The following is a 21683-nucleotide window of genomic DNA, read 5'->3' as shown; positions in this document are numbered from 1 at the left end:
GGCGCTTTGATATTTTTGTACCTGCCTGGCAAGAGCAACCATGCCACTGATGCGACTTCGAAGCATCCTTCCCTCTCGTGCTCTGCAAACGGCCTCTCATTTGGATCGCCAAGCATACCTGACGCCGTAGAATCAGCACTTAGGAGCCATCTCATGGTCCCTTCTCGCACGAGAGACGGCAGCCGACGCGTGCCTCGGCCACCTTCAGTATCTGATCGAGCATGAGGGTAGGGTTGATGTTAATGACCCTGTTAATGACACTGTCCCTCCGTGAACGAGTCCTTCGGCACCTCCATGCCGCCCAACAAGGAGCTTCTGTGATGGAGCAGCACGCCCGTGCCATAGTCTTCTGGCCCGGGATGTCGAGGGACATCCGAGCCACCAGGTATGGATGTTCGGACTGTAACCGCAATGCTCCGTCACAGGCAGCCACGCCCTCCTACCATCCTCACCACCTTCACCCAATTCGAGGCGGTGTTTGCTGACTTCTTTGATTATGAAGGCCGCCAGTGGGACAGGTCAGGGGTCAGGGGTCGTGGTGGAGTCACTGGGTCACGATCAGTATCGGGTTAGAGTTGACGGGTCGGGGCGTCTGACTTTGCGCAACCGGTGATTCCTATGCGGCTACACTCCAGCCACCCCCTACGCCCGACAGCAGCCAACTGCCCTGTTGCCGCCACCCGCGACCCTGGACTGCCAGCCCCTGCGTGTCCACCCCGGGCCAGTGATGCCCCAGGGTGTTGTTCCACAGGCAGCAGCTGGACCCCGTGACACGGCTTTGGACACCTCCCCGCTGGAGCCCCCTGGGGAGGCATCCTCTGGTCTCGGGGCCCGGGATGTCCCCGTTCCCCGTTCCGAGGAGGCCACCCAGACGCTACGAGCCCGAGACAGGCCATTGGATACAGGACTGAGTCCGTTAACCTAATCCCCTTCATAGCTTTCCGGACTGGGGGGGATGCAGAGTTTACCACCGGCCACTAGGGGATAGTATTCCCCTCTGTTTCAGTCCCTTCAGAATGCGCTGTTTCTGGTGTCTGTAGCTTTAATGCAAATGAGCTGCTGCCCATTGACCAATGAGCTGTCAGAGTGAACCACAGCATGGAGGAGAAGGGATTGTTGCCGTTTGCAGACGCGGAGCTCACTATCTATATAATATAATAGAAATAATAATAATAATAATAATAATAATAATAATAATAATATATAGGTATCTATATAATAGAATATCTAATTAGTTATTGTTATTATTATTATGCTACACGTGAAGCTCCTAAGATGGCGCAATTTGATTTGTTCGCTATATTTGAACGACAAGTAGGTGAAAGAGATACTTAGCCGTCTAGCCCCATAGACTCCCATTCAACCTGCACTCAAGCGATCATCCCCAATGGAATTCTAATGGAACGGCAACCAAGTTCGATAGAACGGGGCTCAATAGGGTGCCAAGGCACTCCATAGACGGGCTTTGATTGGAGGGGGTTGGGGAAGTGGGTGGTAATATTCAGAAAAAGTGTTTCAGTGTATGCATTTTTCAGATAGAGAAACCAGACAGGCAATCAGACTGAATACTTTTATTAAAAATGATTACGGGAGGCTGTATATAAGTGGTCTTTATCAGTGGGAAAGACATATTACAAAATGGCCAGTAGCCAAAGTGATTTATTTCGTGAAAAGCTGGACTCATAGATGAAATCTAGGACATAACATAGCAACAAAACTGCACTTTTAAAATAATAATGTGTTTCGTTATTTGTACAGTATTCTAATATACAGGCAGAATTAGCAGATGCACATTCGTTTTCACATTAAGCTACATTCAGACACTGGCTTGTTATGAACATTAATCTCAGTGCAAAAAGGTTTCGCCAAGAAATTATGTTCCCTTAACACAAACCATGCGTTACATTATTCCCTTTTTAATCCCAAGCACGTTGACCCTGCTCAAATTATATGATTCTATTTTGGATATCAAAGCACATCATTCTAACACGACAAAACAATCAACCATTCAAAAAGATTTGCAGCTGGACATTTTGAAATAGATGAAACAGTGTCAGAGTGTGCGTTTGCGTATTTCGGTCATCCAGCAGTGATTGGTGAGGACGTAATGATGCTCCATTATGCCACTAGGGGGGAGCATTGTAGAAAAACTAGGACGTTATGATCCACGATGTTGTCGAAAAAGTGAACAGATCACACACATATGCCACGCTAACTTCTGGGACTATGTCTAACTATCGACCCCAACTCGTTTTAGGGGGTTTAATCGAATTGGCTTATAAATTGTGCAGTCACGTCAATTCTGACATCAACAGTCAACACCAAATGTAGCCAATTAGATAATAATAATTGCGTAGCCTTTGTTCAGGGCAGTTTGATATAGCATATAGCATAGCCACTCCGGACGGGGTCAAGCTCAAAGTGCCTGATAGCCGTTGGATCTCCTTCTTCTGCCCACTACGTAGGCCACCACCACGATGATGACGAGCACCAGGAGGATGACCCCCACAGCGATAGCCACCTTGTAGGTAGGGATGTCCGCCGGGCAGGGGTCGGCTGGAACACACAGGGAGAAACGCACATACGTTAGATCCTAGCTCCTCCCCCTGTTTTCTCTAACTGTTTTTTTTTGCGGTGCTGTTTTCGTGGTCGTCTTATCTTTTGCGTTTTTGTCACCTTTGCACCTTATTTCATGCGGCTTTTTTATCTTTGCAGTTGGACCAAAATAAATCTCTGTATTTCTTGTCATAAAACCTTTCCGATTCTGATTCACGGGGGCAGGTAAGATAAGGATGGTACGTAAATAAGGAACCCGAACAATTACTCATAATAAAACACTATTGTTCCCTTACACTTAAACAAATCATTTCCTTTCTCAGTCCTCATTTCCTCATTTGTGTGTCCTCAGAACCAGGGTGTTAAGCTGCAAAGTAGACACCTCAAACCTACCCTGCTGCAAGCTCACATGTCTGCTATGTCTGCTTGCTGCTCCTCTAGTGTACCCGACCGTTTGTGCAAAAAGAGAAAGATTTCGATTTGGAAAACGTACAAACGCCAAACTCATTGCTTTTGGTGAAGTTGAAGGCCTGCATCCGGTCTTGAGTGACGTCCAGGTAGAGTCCGTTGCCCATGTAGATGGACTCGCTCCTGCAGGAGTAGGAGTGACCCACCTGGGCAGCGAACAGATGCAGGGACTGGTTGCGCTGGGAGTACTTGACTTCTGAAAGAGGCCCCGAAAACCACAGTCAACAACAGCCTGGTGGCAAAGTGTCTAATGGTCTGATCCCATTATTGTGTCTGACTCGTTTGTCTGCTTGACAACGAGCAGAGCTCAGCAGGGAGTGGCATCGGATCTATTAATAGCAACCCAAAAAAAAGTATATGTCAGACCCGCAAGGGAACTTTTTGTGTGAGTGTGAATGGACTTAGTTGGGGTGTGTTTCTCAGCTCACACATTGATATCGGTTAGCGTTGTGCCATAGCGACCGGGACCCCGAAGGGCCGACAGCTGATCCTCCTGATTCAACTCGATCACATGTAGTCTGACATTGTGTCAATCATTAACTGGCTGTGAACACAGTATGTCAAACATAGGCCACCAGTACTACGACAGACACCAGCCAGACACTAGCCTCACTCCATGGTGCACTCTGGTCACATGCTGCTTAGGGTGGTGCAGGTGGAGTTTGCTTACCTGCTGTGCCGAAGGGGTACGAGAGGTTGAAGGACAATTCCTTCACATAGACGCTATTTCCGGTGGTGTTCTAGAAAGAAAACAGATAAGAAGACACGGGTTAATGAGTCAATTTTTAGCTTTTTTTTTAGACCTGGATGTTGACATTGCAATAAAAAAAAAAATCTGGTCATCATGGTCAAGTCTTGAACCAAGAAAGCTCACATGGAATGTGATGCACAACCACAGATAGATAGCACGTATTTTGAATCATTTGCCACAGACAGGAAGTTTCCCTGTCACATGTTAGTGACTAGTATTCTCAGCAATACATGACCACTACCTTAAACTTATAAGGAGAGTTCCCTTATGAAAGTTCCTACATTACTAAAGGGTTCTTTTATTGGATTAACCCTGGCAATAAAATAAAACCTTTTCACACTTTCAATCAATGTAAGAATATCAAGGTTAAAAATAGTAGAAGTTATCTGCCACTAATACAACATTTATTGTCATTGTTAAAGACTTCATTTCCGTTATTGATAGGCCATAGTTACCTTCTCATATTTGAACAATATGAACCCTTGCCCAAAGGTAATGTTAAGAGAGGCAGTATTTTTTTCCTGACAAGATGAAGAGCTTGTATCCGTCAGGTTCGGCTGAACAATAAAGGTTCCGTTGACCTTGATGTAGAAAGAGAGAAACAGGTTATTTTTATAACGTATCAAATAGGAAGCAGAAAGTAGGATTGCGGTTAAGAACTTATTAAATGTTGGTTCTGCCGAAACATCAGAACATTACGGCTCTCTTGGTCGCAGACTTCAGATTCAGGATTATTCTCTGTTACGGTACGATATTTAGCCTGGTGTTGGACTGATATCCATTAACAGTGTTTGAATTGTGTCTGTGTTGGTGCTTCTTTGGCAACATAATATCTTAAAATGCCAAGTGACCACTGTAAACTGAACATGAATGTGAAACTATAATGAAAAGGACATAATTGCCCTCATGAAGTGATAGGTATCGGAGTTGACATAGGTCTGATGGCGGTTGTGGTGGAGTTTGCAGTTGTAGGTGTGTCTTTCAGTGATAGTGATAGCCGCCCCGAGTGGCAAGAGTGGATCCCTGGGGCGGGTTGAGCTAGGTACATCGCTGAGAAAGAAAGTGTGTGATACTTTACCTTGTCAGACACTAGGCGGATCTGTAAAGCCATGTGAGCCAGCTGACACATGGAGCCGTTTTTGGTGATGTTGTATTTTCCCATGATCAAGGGGGCAGGAGGTGTTGGTGTGGGAGGCACCGGTTTGACGGTGGTGGTGGTGGTGGGATTCCTAGTGGTTGTGGTGGGCTTTGCAGTCGTTGTGTTGGGATTTGAAGTTGTTGTGTTGGGTTTTGAAGTTGTTGTGGTGGGTTTTGAAGTTGTTGTGGTGGGCTTTGCAGTCGTTGTGTTGGGTTTTGAAGTTGTTGTGGTGGGTTTTGAAGTTGTTGTGGTGGGTTTTGAAGTTGTTGTGGTGGGTTTTGAAGTTGTTGTGGTGGGTTTTGAAGTTGTTGTGGTGGGTTTTGAAGTTGTTGTGGTGGGTTTTGAAGTTGTTGTGGTGGGTTTTGAAGTTGTCGTGGTGGTTGGCTTTTCCGTTGTCGTGGTGGTGGTCTTTTTCGTTGTCGTGGTGGTGGCCTTTTCCGTTGTTGTGGTGGTGGTGGTCTTTTCCGTTGTCGTGGGGGTTGGCTTTGGTGTTGTGGTGCGCCGTTTAGTTGTATTCTTCTGCTCCATTGTGTTTGCCAACTCTTCTGTCCCCACTTGAGGAGTGCTGAACTGGAACTCAGCGATCTCCGGGGCAGGAGGGCTGCTTTTTATAAAGTCCTCAGCAACTGGGTAAGATAAGGCAATTACCTAAGGTTAAGTGTCTTAGGTTTAGGCTTAACTAACGGTATGCTCTGTGTCTTAAAGAAATTGTTCTCAAACTATATTTAATAATGTAACCCTCTAAGATATTTTTCCAGCCTATCCTTTTCACCAGCACAAAATATTCTGAATAGGGAGGGCCAAACGATGAAATTATTAAATAGTGTCATGTTTTTAAGAATACGTAAATGGAATGGATGTTACAAATACTTCGCTTAGTGAGACACATTGGGCTTGTCGTTCACTTATTTTTTGGTCCTTCATTGGGAATATTAGCCCCCTTTAAAACGCACACAACAAGTGGCAGTATTCTGATTCGACTAATTCTATGAAGGTGGAATTATTTTACAATCGTTAATTTCCAAAATTAAAACAACAAAGGTTAACTTTTTGACATTTACCAAGTACCCCCTGCACCTCCTCAAACAACCCCAAGGGGTACACGTACCCCACGTTCTGAAATGCTTTCATAAAGCATCGAGTAAAAGTGGAACGTATGACTTTATGACAGATTTGAGCCTGGAATTCCTATTTATCAGTAAAGGAAACCCACTAAACGCCATCACGCACGTTTCAAACAGATAGGATTATTTTCAGCATTTTAAAGTCAACAGAAACGGGAAGTCACCCTGGCTAGTGTGAAAACTACGAAACCTAACACCTTCAACCAAACTCATCAAGCTGTCTCATGCCTGCTCGACATCAACTGCCCAATGTCGAGTAGCGTGATTTCCTAAGAGCCTTACTCCACATGCAGTCAATCAAGCGTATAGGTCTATTATTATAAGCTCTGAACACGGTTATATTAAAATGACCTCACAGAAGTGTAACACCATACAATCCTAATTTACTTAGAAGTTTTTATTTAATGTGAACGTAACTTACCCGAAGCAGCAGTGCACACAACAACCAATAAAAAAAGTCCGCACTTCATGGTGGCTGGAGATCAGGCCAACTAACCGTTGCTGAGAGTGAAGTGACACACGACTCGCTCAAGAGACTGCACGCAACTCAATGTGGAAGCAGGCTGTGCTGAGCCTTTGTAAAATCCAGGAAACGAAACTAAACTAAAATAGGCCTATGGTTCACGTGAACGTTTGCTGAGCAAACATGTCATAGGACACCCTGATTCCGCCATTTAACAGAGAATGAAACCAAACATTGCTTCAGTCTGTACGCCAAGGGGCTTCGATCAAAGATTAGTTAGATACCGTGCAGACCACGACGAACTCAAGATAGATGACCTAACCCCTCACGAACTATATCTAAATGACCGCTCACCCAACTTGTGAGCCTATAACTCAATTTGTGAACAGTATGTGAGTTTTAGTTTTTTTGTCTATAGGGGTGGCTGGGCGGCTGTTTGTCTTTATATATTAAAAAAAACAAACATTCCAAGGCTTGTTGTTGAAATGGATTTGTCGTAACAAATGGGGGGGAAATAATCCAAAATAAATATAAATGTGAGGGGGCCATCACGGTTTGCTGTCTGATCGTTTAACTGAACGTAACAATGCAAAACTTTATTGTATACGGAGGAAAATGGCGAGGCATTGTAAGATGTGAAAAAAACACAGACCACGCTCACAGACCAACCCATGAACAACTGCTGGATCGAGTTCTTCTGACCCCCGACAGACATGCACCCCCCCTTGCGTAAATGCGCACGCTGCATAGCGCGTTTCCTGCCTTTTGATGGAAACACATAATACTACGACTGTTATTACAAACCTGCACAATTCATTTTTTATTAAACCTACATTTCAGTACAGTAATGTATTGTATTCTCTATATAAAACACTAAGTAAGCGTAATGTCTGCGAGTGACTTTAGGTAAGTAAGTTTATTCCTCATGCCCTGCTATATTTCATCACCATCCTCGGTCCAGTTATAAATCGTCGTATCATATCCGGTTCAAACGCGTTTCATAATAAAGGTCCTGCTAGCGGTACCAAACATGTACAAGAGGAGAATCCAAGGGGAGAACAAACTGAAACTTTTTCAGTCAGATTAAATACGTTCAGTACCAAAATGGCCCTGGTCCACACCTCTGTGATAACGGTTACAGTGCTTGTCATTCAACTACATTGCATGAGCTGTATCTTAAAAGTGTCTCTAGTCTCGAACTTAAGCATCTCAATAAATATCTAATGATAGCAGTTTGGAAGTCTTCTGCGCAATGTAAATATTTACTTACAACTACTAATAATATTCTTCATTTTACAAAAATTGTCGATTATGTAGACGAGCACTTTTAATATAAATAAGGTGTCTGAGTGCATAAAAAAACTTCTAAATATAGCTTGTGTTAAATTAAACCACCTCAGAGCCGAGCGACTCCCCTGCCATGGGACTATACCAGAAAGACACGTCTTTAACCGATATTATGGTTAATTTGAGACTAATCATATCTTCCCTTCCTCCCTCTAAGTCGTCCCTCGTTTCTTCTCTTTCTTTCTACTACTATAACTTTCGTTCTGATACTATTGAACCGTCGTAGTTAAATGTTTTTATTTTGCCATCCTCAAAAGGCAGGGAGAGGAAACACATTTATGGTGAGTAAAGCAGAACCAGACCAAGACAAAATATAATCTATAAGGCTTTCATTTACTTTTGACACTCTTAGGATGTAAGCTTGTTTGAATACTGGATTAGAGTTACCATCACTTTAAAACACATTCATTGTATGCACGTGCTTCTGGTAACGTAAAATTGCAATACACAAAGTTTTAGCTCACAAACACATTAAAGTGTAAAAGGGTTTATCTCGCTTTGCAAAGCATTTTGGGCTAATACAAAGGTTGGCCTCATATCTCATGCTGGCATTCGCTCATAGCGGCCTTGTTAGCAATGAAGTAATACATTAGCTGTTAATTCTGCTTAGGACGGTTAGGCCTACATTATATTATTCTGTCCGATCATTCATTGCACTGTACATCTTGTGTTGGATATGTTTGGTTGTTATTTTCCCGGGAAATCTGTAAACCAATCATAATGCGAGGAGGCATGGGACCACGCCCACTGTACGATACAACAGGCAACAACGGTGCATTACCATAAAAGGAACATGTTTGCACATGCGCAGTGGCGTCAGTTTTGTTTGAAGTGAACTGCTGCTTGGAACTGCCCAGTAAGCACGAAAGTCGATAAGCAGAGCATTCAACACCACATTTGTTCGATTCCTTGATATATCAATCTAGTGCCTCTATGCATCGTAGGAACGATGTTAGGCCACCACCACTATCCAAATGCGGAGAAATCCCAACAATTGATCAACTATGTGGAGGATTATCTGGAATGTGTGGAGTCCCTTCCTCTGGACATACAAAGAAATGTTTCTCTGCTACGCGAAATAGATTCAAAGTATCAAGGTAAGACATTGCTCTATTCTACCAACCACAATGTTTCTGTTTGGATGTGTTAACTTGCAATCGTCTTCTGAGTCGATGTGCAGAAATGGTGTGGCTTGTGTATAACCATTTTGCAAACCCCACAGCCACTCAGAACCCCCGCTCGCCTATCGCTCTGACTGACTTTATCTGTTAAAAATAGGCAATGTACGGACTGAATTACCGCAAATAAGAGCCAGAACGACGGCGGTAAACAACTTGTTTTGAACGCGACAGTGCAGAACAGCCATTTGTTTTCGCGTTGTTATCGTTTTTCAGGATGTATATGTGTATATATACGCAGCATGTTGCCCTTCAAACTTTCTCCCTCGAAGAAACGTTATGTTATTGCGTGCTGAAATTGTATGTTTTGCACGTATGGTTTTGCGTTATTTTATTTTATGAATCGGGTTGTCGGAGGGCGTTCATCCCAGTTCATGGACGCTTGTGGTCGAAGGCAGGATAGTTGTAGTCCATTTTGCATGCACTCTGGTCATTTGTACTGGCATCTTTGACCACTACACGGTTTTATGTACATGTACTTTGTCGATTTTGTCAGGCTTTATTCTCCGTTCAACTACGTCGACTATCGACTGTACAGCCGGATTATTCTTTTCTTTGAGGCGATCCAATGAACATTTGTTATTCGTCACTTCCTGGAGACGTATGCCCCGCCTTTCAATGCGGAAGAGCAGATTTTCCTCCTCCCTGAGTTTACAGCGAATACACACTGACCGAGCTCCACGCATGAACGAGAGCCTCTGAAATATCCTGACAGCCATACACACAGACACAGTCCAATTGCTTTTCTATTGTCTCATTACCCTTCATTTTCTAGTCAATGTTGCTGTATGTTTTGCAAAAAGAAGAAATTGGCATTGTGTTTTTTAAAACGTTAAATCCATTTGTTTTGTTGTGTTTTTTTGCAGAGGTACTCCAGGAGGTCGACGACGTGTTTGAACGCTACAAGGGCGAGCAGGACGCCGCCCAACGCAAGCGGCTCCAGGGGCAGCTGCAGCGCGCGCTCATCCTCAGCCAGGAGCTAGGCGATGAGAAGATCCACGTGGTCACCCAGATGACCGAGCTGGTGGAGAACCGCTCGCGGCAGATGGACAGCCACTCCCAGTGCCTCCAGGAGCCCGCCGAGTCGGAGCGGCCCCCCGCCGCAGTCGAGAGGCGCTCCGGTCCCCAGGAGCCCCCGGCGCCGCCCGAGCGGTCGTCCGCCCGCCGGCCCCGGCGCCAGCGCAACAGCGAGAGCCGGGACTCGTGCCACAACTCGGCCAACGGCTCGCTGGCGGACGACCCGGTGGACGAGCCCCCGAGCTCGCAGCCCCGCGAGAAGAAGTCCAAGTCGGGGAAGAAGAAGAAGCGCAAGGCCAAGCAGGAGCGCGACGCGTCGCCCGTGGACTTCGCCATCGACCCCAACGAGCCCACCTACTGCCTGTGCGAGCAGGTCTCCTACGGCGAGATGATCGGCTGTGACAACGAGCAGTGTCCCATCGAGTGGTTCCACTTCTCCTGCGTGGGCCTCACCTACAAGCCCAAGGGCAAGTGGTACTGTCCCAAGTGCCGGGGGGACAGCGAAAAGACAATGGACAAAAGCCTGGACAAGAACAGAAAGGACCGACGGTCGAGGTAGCTCGGCGGCGCTCCTTTCCTGCCTTGGCCCCGTGAATGTGCGTTAGAGGGACCGACCGGACAGACCCGGACTCTTATGTACTGGTGCTCCCCCCCCCCCCCTCCGTCAAAGGACTTGTTAGTTAGTGTTGTACGGTTACATCACTGGTGGTCACCGCTGGCTATAGCTTGGTTTTATAGTCAACGGAGCGGTCATCGTGTTGTTGTTGTTGTTGTGACATTTCCTCAGTCAGGGACAGCCATTTCCTTGTTTTGTTTTTTTATTTGAATTGTTCCGTGAAACATTCTGGTTCTCAGTGTGAATGAGCAAAATGTGTATCTGTTTTGGTTTGCGATTGTTGTAGAAAACACTCTAGTTTAATACAAAGCAATGTCTTTCCATGTCTTTAATGAGTTATTTTTATTGGAACGTCTGAACGGGTCATTCCTGAATCCATTGAAACCCTTCTGAACGTCTCTCAGCCTGATCAAGGATGCCGGAGGCCCGCATGATTCTCGGAAAATAAGCGTTTGTGTTTGACGTGTCTGAGGGGTCAGCATTAAGACCCTGGAGGAGCTCTAGTCCTCTCTTTGGACCTCGTTCGTATTGTTAAGCACTCCCTTGATTTCACCATTTTTTTGTACAACATAATGATATATATATATACAAAAATAAGCACATTAAAACAAAGTTCAACAGACGAGTAAGCAAACGTTTCACTGTTTCTTTCCCCACCAGGCAAAGGTGGTGATAACATCGAGTTTCCTTTGCATAGTTAGTTTACATCGTTTGCAGTCACACCTGGCTTTCATTTGTAATCAATCCCATTGCTACAAATGTCTTTTCAACACTATTAAATTACGACTACTAATAACACTAATATTGTGAGTGACCCATTTGACCCCATGGTCTAAAACACCCAGACTACTGATGTAATCAAAAACAAGAAGGAATGACTCCCTTGTGCAAATCTACAATCAGGTGCTTGGAGAGGGCAAGATGGAGCCTTTCACATCCTATTTTGAACTGATTAACCTCAAAGCTGTGGTCCTTGAGTGTTTCTCATTTTACTGAGCGATCGTTAGGCCAATAGCATAAAGCCAAGCACTAGCTCCATACAGTGAATGTTTCTGGTTTTCTCTGGTATACTGACTGAAGAGGTCTCTCGAATCTACTACGGCAGTTTCTGTCCCAAGACCGCCATAGATGTGTCTGAGCAGCCCCACCACAACACTAACACTCCATCTTCATGTCCAAAGTGAGTGTATTTGCACCGTTTTACACCAACATCACCCAAGTTAAAAAATTCAAACAAGTGCATGGTATACTCCATCATTCAGAATCTGGATTCTTTATTAGAATTGAAAGAAACGATTTGTCACAGTTGCACAGTTTAACATTGAAAATAATATTAATAAAATACTTGTACAAATACATAACACATGTTCTCAACGGACCATGGCTTTTGGTTCCCTGCTTAACTTACTTAAACTTAAACTAAATACGAATAACACTTTGAATTGGGACTCCAATGTCTGACCTGAGCCAGTGTCTATTTTGTCTTGCACAAGGCTGACAGCGATGCTGTCTGTGAATTGTGCCCGCAGAATTGTCACCTGAATCTGCACAGGTCTTCATCCAGGTGTTTTTCCACTGAAGGTGTCGTGGTACCCATTACAAACCATCTTTTTTCTCCTTTTCTTTCTGTGGTCAGGAGTATTTACCTTAAAATGTATATTTTAAAACCTGCCCTTAAAGTTTAGTGTTCCTCGTCTTCACTGCTGCTGGACTCTCCAAACAGATCCCCTTCGTCTCTGGTTGCCGTGGCGACGGACGGGGATGCCAGCCTGAGGCTGATGAGGGCCGGACTCTGGCTGAGGCCCAGCAGTAACCCGCCACCCAGAGGTGACACACACTGGATGCGGGCGTCGGGTGAGAACACGGACAAGACACTCCCACGGTCCAGATCCCACAGGCTGATCTTGTCTTGATGGTTAAAGAACAAACAAAAGAAAACTCAGTCACAAACCCAATCAAAGTCAAAGTCAATTCTAATCTCGAACTGCCTATTGAAAACCAGGGTCAATTGTCATCTCTAAACACTCCTAGCCCAGAACAGTGGGTATTCCTTACAATTTACATTTATTTTTATTGCTTGAGTTTGACATTTACACTTATTCCTTCTGGTTTATCCGAATTTCAAGTGAGATTGAGGAAGAAATTAAAGTGTTTAATTTGTGCAAAATAGCTGTATGAATACCATGGTATGGACACAATAACAGTTATCTTATACATTTTATAAAACCCATCTAATAAATTGTTGTCCAAAGCACCGAATGACGAAAATAACATTTTCGTACCTTAGCCAGAGACCTTTAACTATCTCTTTCGTTTCCCATTTTCTCACCTGAAAGCAGAAACGCTTTGGCTCCGCCCTCGGTCATATGAAGCCGGCTCGACACGCTGAACTTCAGGTCCCCGTAGCCAGAGATACTCTTGTGTTTTCGTTTGAAAGGGTCCCATACCTTCAGTCTGCAGACAGACACACTGTGGTTTACTCATAACAAAAGACCAGTCAAATGCAAAGAAAAACTCCTGGCATTATAATGCGTTCACTGGTAACTGTTTGGGGAAGTTATGGGATATACTTTACTTGTTACTATCTGCGACCCCGAAGGCAACTCTGCTGGCGTTGTCCGTAACCGCTAAACAGCAAACGCCAGGCTCGTTCCTCATCCTCTTTCTCACCTAAAGAAAAAAACAATATAAAAAACAATACCAGGATTGGCCGCTAGATGTCATTGTTGTCCAGGAAGACGACTGGCTTGATCTTCACTTAAAGAACCGGGGCCACTCACGTTGCCCTTCCGCAGGTCCCACAGAGTGACGTAGGGGACGCGCTGGGTCTGACTGTAGTTGCTCAGCACCAGGTAGCCGCCGGCCTGGGTCAGCGCCGCCGTCCGGAGGCTCAGCCGGGACGTCCTGTCCTCCAGGGTGTGGACGTGCTGCTGGGACGCCATGGCAAAGACGTTGAGGTGGTGGCCGAAGTAGGAGCACAGCACCACCTGGGGCAAGAGGAGGAGATAAATAGCAACATAGAAAAAGCGATGTCAACTTTAAAGAGAGAAATAAATAGCAACTTTCAGAAAGCGCTGACAACACTAAAAGAGAGAAAAAGATATTGAGAAATTCGTGATAGAAATAAAACGTAAAAATATGAAATTATTGATTGCATGAACCAATGAAAGTCATGGGCAACTGAGTCCATTACGTTGAAACAAAGAGAAGGGAAAGATAAATATCGCTACAATTATTTACATAACCTTTTTTCTTTGTACCCACGGCAGTGTTGCTGTGCATCAAACACGACGACAGACTTTCAGTTCCCAAAGCGTTAACCACCACAATGTCCCGGGTGAACTTAGCCCGATTAGAAACGGCCTGTGAACCTGCTTGTCCCCGCTGAGGAGGTACTGGTCGATGGCGTTGTACTTCTCCCTGTCGATCCGGCCCTGCTCCTCTCTCTCCCGCCGGGCCTCCCGCTCCAGCCGTCTGCCCCTGGAGGAGTGGCTCTCCGTCCTGAAGTCCCACGGCATCACTGAGGAAGGGGAACCATCCGTGTGACACACACACTATTCTGAGTCACTTTGTGTGGCCGACAAATAGCACGGATTAGATTTCAACATTTTAGAAGTCGAATAGATGCGTTAAATATTCTGTGCGGCACGGATTTTTTTTGGTATGAGTGAAGGGAGTTAGATGAGGATTTATGTGACAGCAGAGAAAAAAATAGAAAACGGTGAAGACAATGAAAGAAAGGAGAAAACATTGATAATTACATCAATCAATCATATCAATTCGATAAATAAATCACTTCCTTTCAGATCGCTGTGGTTTGATGCTGGTGATGCTTCTCTGACCGTCCAAATCTGTGTGCTGTCCTCCGCAATTGAACCCCAAATGTGACAACATGACGTCGGCTCGCATGGCAATGATAATGCCAAACCGCACACTCAATCACAGCACAGCTCGTGATTCAGAGGGCAGGTGGATTCCCCGAACCAGAGAAAGAGATGCCCCGATTGGTTGGAAATAAGTCTGAGGCGGTCTAAAATCGAATTCCTCCAGAGGGAGGCGCCGTCAACCAGAACAGATCATCTCACAGAGACCTTCCCCCGCTCATAGCTGATGGAGGGTCGTGTCGTTTTGAACACACTAACTTGTTTTCTCTTTGGTGGCCGTGGTCGGAGGCTGTGGCTCTCCCGAGACGCTGCCGGAGAGAAGGGACTCCTTGCGGGAGGGTTTGATCCGCTCCTTGATGTAGCCGGACTCCAGATCCCACAGAATCAGGTGATCCCTGCAACACGCCCCACATCCTCCTGAAAACCCTTCTGGTTTAAAGGGGGGCCGCACCCAGCATGAGATCCGCAGCGATGGCAGCGTGGATGGTGAGGAGGAGGGTCCTAAACCCATTGCTGTGGTTGCAATGAGCCACAGGATTTCACCTGCCACTCAAACAAGGGTAAGTGAAATCCTGGTTTGATGGACTTATATAAGGCAATTAGTAATTGCCGATTAAACGAATCAGAAGCAATTCCGTAACTAAATGAGTGCTACACACTCGTTTGTAGTGCGCAAATCCTTTGACCTTTTCTAACAAAAGAGATTTAAATGTCAACAGAACGTCCGAGTTTTTCATTGCATCTCCCTGTTACCAATTGACGTGCGGTATCACCTGCCAGCTCAGCCATGAGTGCGTGTGTGTCCCTGGTCTCACCTGGTCTCCGACAGGCCCAGGAGCACCCGTCCCTCCTCCAGGAGGCTGTACTCCTGCTGCAGGCAGGGGACCACGTAGAGCCCCGTCTTCCTCCTCAGGTAACTCTTCTTCACCAGATCGTATATTAAGAGCGTCTGGAAAACAGACACGTTTGAGTGAACCCCTGTTGTTAAGTAACAGCCACATTTGGGTTTCCTAGGAGCCAGTGTGAAGGGGGCGCAGCCAATAGAAAAAGACTTAGAGTAATTCAACTTTTGGTATTTCACAAACGATATCCCAATTTAAGAACTTTATCCATTTTGGTCAAACACAACACCAGCAACTTTACGACACTTATTTTGGGGGTTTCCCTACCCTGAAAGAATTTAAAAAGTTGTTCCCAAGCCCTTACTTCGCTAGTTCATGTCTTGAGAGGCATTTTCCGCGCTAACTCTGACAAAACGGACAAACGTGAAGCGGACGCCAGGACGCCGCGCGGCTGACCTGGAACACGGGCGTGGGCGTGTCGGTGGAGGTGGTGGTGCCGCGGTCCGTCAGGATGTAGAGCCTGAGGCCGTGGGTCAGCGCCACGTCGGTGGTCCCATAGAGGCTGTGCTCCAGGCAGACGGGACGGCCCGCGTGGCGGCGGTGGCGGCGGCGGGCCAGGTTCCACACGGACACAGTACCCGTCCTCAGGGAATGGCAGACCGCGTACCTGCCAGCAGGGAGTGACTGATCAGACCAGTTAGGGCGCAGGGGAGCAGGGGACGGGGGGGGATGGATGGCTGTTGTGTTAGAGGTGGTGTCGGTGTCTAAGTCAGTTCTCCTGTTCCCTACCCTGGCAGGGGATGGGCATGCAGACTACGATTCGTTTTTGGTCCAAAACCAGTGGCCCAATGTCCCCTGACATGTGGGCTGTTGGAGGGTCACGAATTGTGGTGACATCCAGAATCAATCGCAGCACAATATCCGCTCTCCTACTAGTTGTATTCTGCTATCTTGCTATGCACTCAGCAAAAAGAAAGAATAACCATTATTTTACAGTCTGTCTGAGGGTGTGCCTTTTTCGCCCACCTTGGGGGTCCACCCGTGTGAACGATCTCCCTAGTGCCGTCGCTACGGGGCTTGTGCACGTTGTAGGTGAGGCTCTGGTCGTTGATCCGGGATGAGAAGTCCCACAGCCTCAGGTACCTCTCTCCAGCGCACACACCCACACAGCAGCGCAGGTTCCGACACAGTCCTTTGGGTTCAGGTGGGCCGCATGTCAGACAGACAGACACAGCAAACACAAAGATACTAGGGTCGAATTTCAAACGCATCTTTTCAGATTTCAATTGAATGTGTAGTATCCCAGCTTTTGCATCACTGTATAACTATAGTTGCAAATATTCATTATGTGTATGCAACATCCTATCCAGTATATCAATTTAAAGGTAACATATTATACCACCAGGTGTGCGTGTGATTAGCCGTTACAAGCCATTTTGAAAATCTGCCTCTTCTGACATCACAGGTGGGTGTGTCCACCTAGAGATGTGCTGGACAGATCAGTCTACCAGCCCACCCAATGGACTGTAGCAAACGTTGCTCATCTATCCGTCATACAGCTAGGTGGACACGCCCACTTGTAATGTCAGCAGAGGCAGCGTTTCAAAACGGCTTGTGGCTCTAATCACACTCACACCTGGACGGCACCGAGCCGAACTCCCCCAAGAGTACGCCACGAATACGGCGCGCCATCCGACGTGCAAACCGGGGCGTTCACTGACCCGTGGTCAGCGCTCCGGCCAGGCGGGCCACGTGCTTGTGGTCCTCGGTCTCCAGGTTCCAGGTCACCGCCTCGGTGATGCCCGTGCAGCCGGACGGGCAGAAGCCCACGGCGTGCGTCCCCGCGCGGGTCACGGCCACCTGGGAGACGGGGTCCTGGCCGCAGCCGAGGATGGAGCGCAGGTACAGGAAGGAGGAGGCGCCGAAGAGCTCGACGTGGAGGATCTCGCCGTCTCTCTTGTACGGGTACCTGATGGGTGTGCGGTCAGAGCGCGAGAACGAGGGGTCGTTTATGATGTAAATGTTACATTTTCTAAACCTCGAGCAGATATTTGTTTGATGTATATACTGTATATGTATGGTTTCACACTACCCCCGACCGATGGTCACAGACTGAGACATCAGAACGCTTGAGAATTAAAGGTCATGTTTGTTGATCATAAGAACCTGAGCAAATCAAGGTTGAAAGGTAATACAGATTGAATGTCTGTCTGATTTTAAACGGAACGAACGGCAAAACAATCACAGTCGCAGACATGGATACAACGAAAACCAGTCCTGTGGTATCGGACCTCAAAGCATAGCTTGCCCGTATGACTCATGCTCATGATTTACTCATACGTAACGCAGCTTCACATGTTGGTGGATCGGGACGGACGCAGAAGTGGTAGGGATGTGTGTGTGTGTGGGGGGGGGGGGGTAGGACCTGCAGAAGAGGAGCAGGTACTGGGAGGTCATGTCCACGGCCTGTATGGAGGCGGCGGCGTGCTGGGCCGACAGCACGGCACTGACCTGCCCTCCCCTGGCACTGAGCACAGCCGCCTGGCTCCCTGATCTGAGACCCCCAGGAGAGAGGGACATAGAGAGAGAGAGACATAGAGAGAGAGAGAGAGATAGAGAGAGAGAGAGAGAGAGAGAGAGAGAGAGAGAGAGAGACTGATAAGTGACGCTATCATTTGAAGGCTGGATAGGGTCATTATCACCAATATGATATATATTAATAATAAGCCCACAATAACTGTACTTTATTCATATAAAGTTAGTATTATATTAAACAAAAAAAAAAACGAATATGTAAATATTATGTGACTTATATTAACCTACTGATAAATAATAAATGAACAGATGGAACACGGTACGTATTGCTTATAAATAATAAAACGACCAGAGGGAACAAGATGTGTTGGCCTTATTATTTATAGTTAATACGGTGTCCTGGTTCCAATTAATATTTATAAAGAGGTGATCATAATTGCTGACCAGCCAAACCTGTGTGCGGTGGCCAGTATTACCAGCTTGGGTAACGATCACGTGAGATCACGGTCTTGATATCAACACCTCTCGACTGCCTTTGCAATATCATTTCCATGCTGGTGGCTTTGAACCCCGGTCTGTCACTCATTAAGAAAGACTTAAAGAAGAGCTCTCTCTGTTAGGCCCGGGTTTGACACCACATTCTGCAAACGGGCGAACGAAACCTCAGAGATGGGTAGCAGTTTGTAGGAAACTGTCCACATGGCACTGTTGTTGTTTATTGTTGTTAATTAATGAATTAACAACAATTAATGAATTAGTTCATTGTTCATGTCATTGTTATCACTTGTTCTGATGGAAGGCTTTGCTTGACTTCAACGTTATCTACATTCAAGCATCATATTTTAAATTATTATTTCGGGGTGTGTACGTGGAGACACCTTCTGTACCATGAGCTCAGTTTGACGTTGTTCCAGGCTTTACACGGGACACACACACTAACGCTACACTACACAAAGGGGGTTCGAGCAGTGTAGCGTACCTCCTTAAATACCCCCCGGCATCGTGCATATCAGATGGAGACACGCGTGATGTCGCTGGCCACACCCCTTCATCCGCGTCCCATTAAGCCATCACCCAAACAAATCCAAACAAAACCCATGGGTGCAGCGTTACACGGCCGGCACCGGAGAAGCAGGCTCTCCCATTAATAATGGATGACGGTGTTGGAAGCGTTTGGTGTGGTTTAAGGACAAGGTCACTCAGAGGGGAATCTTGTAACTCCCATATTGTAAATATTGGAACATTGGATTAGCGGTGATGCAAGATTGACCTAGGCCATGGTCGTTATTATTATTTACTTCTCTGCGCTAGCGTGAAGGAGCATATCCCGACCGAACACCTTTGTTGTGTGTGTGTGTGTGTGTGTGTCTGTGTGTGTGCCCAAATTTAAGCGCTCACTCTGTGAGCCAACTAAATGTTAAGAAAATTAAGTGCATTCATTGTATCTTGCTCACAGATCACAAACAGGTTTTGTTCTGACCTGTAGGCGAAGAGGACATAATCCCTGAAGGAGTTACTGGACAGGACGATGGAGCGGTCCTTGTGAATGGCCTGGGCCTCCAGCTCCATGTGGAAACAGCACAGCAGGGAGCACGAGGCGGCCAGGTCAAACACCTAGAGAACACAAGAGCAGCACACGGTCACCCCAAAGCCACCCTCAGCGCAGCCACTCCTAATGTTGAAGTAGCAGTAGTGGTAATGTTAAAGTAGCAGTAGTGGTAATGTTAAAGTAGCAGTAGTGGTAATGTTAAAGTAGCAGTAGTGGTAATGTTAAAGTAGCAGTAGTTGTAATGTTAAAGTAGCAGTAGTGGTTGTGTTAAAGTAGCAGTAGTAGTACTAGGCATTGTAGGAGTAGTAGCTATGGTGTTGAATAACCTACGACGGCACTACCACAACCTTGACAAGACGACTTCCGTCGTAGAACGCCACAAGCAGCTGTCCCTCACACGTGGTGGTCACTATGGGAACATCCACCGAATCCTCCTCGGAGTACATGACCCGTCCAGTTTCTATTTCTCTCACCTGGATGGTCACAAGACAGTGTCAGTTAGCATAAATGTGGGTGTATATAAAAGTTATCACTCCCCCAAACCATAGCTTTGTGATGAGCCGAAATTGGCGATGTTATTTTGATGCGGACAGTCTCTTGCTCTCTTCACAACTCCAGAATCGCACCTACAGCACCTTTTTAAAAACACATCAGAATAAACTCTCGACCTGCAGGCTCTGTCCCGCGCAGACGACGAGCACGCTGTCGTCCAATCCCAGGGTCAGGTGGTCGGCCGCCACGCCCCCCACGCCCCCCAGGGTTCTGACCCCCCCCCTCTTCTCCAGGTCCCATAGATGGATGTCTCCGTCCGCCGCGCAAGAGACTGCCACCGAGGCCCCCTGCCCCCCTCCCAGGGCCGTGATGGGGGACGAGTGACCTGTGATGGAGGGGTGCAGGAGTGACTACAGGGGGGCCAAAGTATCTGAGCCAAATCCTTCGCAGTCCGTGATACCAATTTCACTCATCATAGCCAGGGTCCAGAATTAACAATCAGAATTTCTTTCATCTGCCAGAGTGGAAAAATCGACTGGCCAAGCAATTGTTTTCAAACAGTGGCCAGATATTTCTTACATGCCAAATGGTTGAATCTTAACTGCCATTGGCTGGTGGCTAGGTGTCAATTTTGGCCCCTGATCATTGCCCAGTCACTTTTTCATCCAAATTTGTTTGGAGTTGATAAAAACATGGATGGAATCCATGGACTTGTATACTCCAACTCATTTACTCAGACTAGATATTGGGAGATGTGTCTAAACCACAAAACAATGGACGGGATGCGTACCGTGTTCTTGGGCAGAGCGGTTGAACTATTAACAATTAAACCGTCTCAAACTCATGTCCAACCACAGTCTTGGGGGTGTTCACCTGCCAGGAGGTGGTGTGTGAGGCCACCAGGGGGCAGTAGGCAGGTGTAGGAGGGCACCAGGACTGGCAGAGAGGAGTGGGCACACTGACTCAGCAGGGCGTGGAGGTAGCTGAACTTCAGTGGGTCACCTGTATAAATGAAACATAGACACATCTTCAGGTCAGGAGTTGGTACGAGAAGATACTACTTCATTGATCCTAGATGGGGAATTCGTCAGGTCTCCATCAAATGCCCTGACGTCTGCCATAATAAACAGGGGTTGTAATGTTGTACCTGGGGCCACTGGTTTGTCATCAGCCAGTATTTGTCCCAGGCGTCCTATGATCTGGGAGGCTAGTTGACAGGGGTCCTCCTCCAACACTGTACGGGACAGCGCTAGGGCCCCAGCTAGGACCTCCACATCGGCAATCACCCTGGCGACAGAAAGGACATGCACTCAGTCCGTTTTGGAGGGAATTCAGAATCATGGAAAGCTATAAATCTAGGGATGGAGAGAGGAATTCCAAAAGACTGGGTCCTCCATTCCGTCATGTCAATCCCTTACAATAACGCATCAACTGTTGAATTCAGTGAGCTTGTAAGTGGCCTATTTTTATTTAAAAGCCTGTCTTTGCCAATCAGTGTTCAACTCCTTTGTTCTGGCCCATTTCCCTGGGGGGGGGGGGGGGTTCAATTCAAGAATTGACTTCATCAGTTCAATCACATGGAATCAGACCCAGTTTTCCATCCCCTATGCAAACCTGTGTGTCCCAGGGGACCCAGCAGGCAGCAGTGAAGCCCCCCACCCGTGGACTCACTTGTCGGGCAGCACGGCGTACTTCAGCTCCTCCTCCACGTCCAGGACCGACA

The 21683-nt window shown here is 46.7% G+C and overlaps 3 protein-coding genes across 3 annotated transcripts; 1 reads left to right on the top strand and 2 right to left on the bottom strand.

Annotated features, from left to right (window-relative positions):
• Nucleotides 1-1556: 1556 nt before the first annotated feature.
• Nucleotides 1557-6604, bottom strand: cd68 (CD68 molecule). The gene is made up of 6 exons (XM_079757627.1): nucleotides 6459-6604; nucleotides 4854-5539; nucleotides 4231-4356; nucleotides 3695-3764; nucleotides 3050-3220; nucleotides 1557-2556 (listed from the first exon to the last, which is right to left on the bottom strand). The coding sequence occupies exons 1-6, from the start codon at nucleotides 6505-6507 to the stop codon at nucleotides 2417-2419; spliced, it is 1242 nt and encodes a 413-aa protein (XP_079613753.1). The 5' UTR covers nucleotides 6508-6604; the 3' UTR covers nucleotides 1557-2416.
• A 2080-nt stretch (nucleotides 6605-8684) lies between these two features.
• Nucleotides 8685-11238, top strand: ing2 (inhibitor of growth family, member 2). The gene is made up of 2 exons (XM_079758409.1): nucleotides 8685-8944; nucleotides 9892-11238. Exons 1-2 carry the CDS (start codon nucleotides 8797-8799, stop codon nucleotides 10599-10601), a joined length of 858 nt encoding a protein of 285 aa, XP_079614535.1. The 5' UTR covers nucleotides 8685-8796; the 3' UTR covers nucleotides 10602-11238.
• Nucleotides 11239-12057: 819 nt separating this feature from the next.
• Nucleotides 12058-14339, bottom strand: LOC307091506 (uncharacterized protein). Its single transcript, XM_079758504.1, has 5 exons — nucleotides 14030-14339; nucleotides 13439-13645; nucleotides 13234-13328; nucleotides 12988-13112; nucleotides 12058-12566 (listed from the first exon to the last, which is right to left on the bottom strand). Exons 1-5 carry the CDS (start codon nucleotides 14174-14176, stop codon nucleotides 12340-12342), a joined length of 801 nt encoding a protein of 266 aa, XP_079614630.1. The 5' UTR covers nucleotides 14177-14339; the 3' UTR covers nucleotides 12058-12339.
• Between the last annotated feature and the right edge of the window lie 7344 nt (nucleotides 14340-21683).

This window comes from Pollachius pollachius (genome assembly GCF_949987615.1).
Source record: "Pollachius pollachius genome assembly, chromosome: 20".
NCBI classification, from domain to species: Eukaryota; Metazoa; Chordata; class Actinopteri; order Gadiformes; family Gadidae; genus Pollachius; species Pollachius pollachius.
This window is presented reverse-complemented; position numbering and strand designations above follow the sequence as displayed.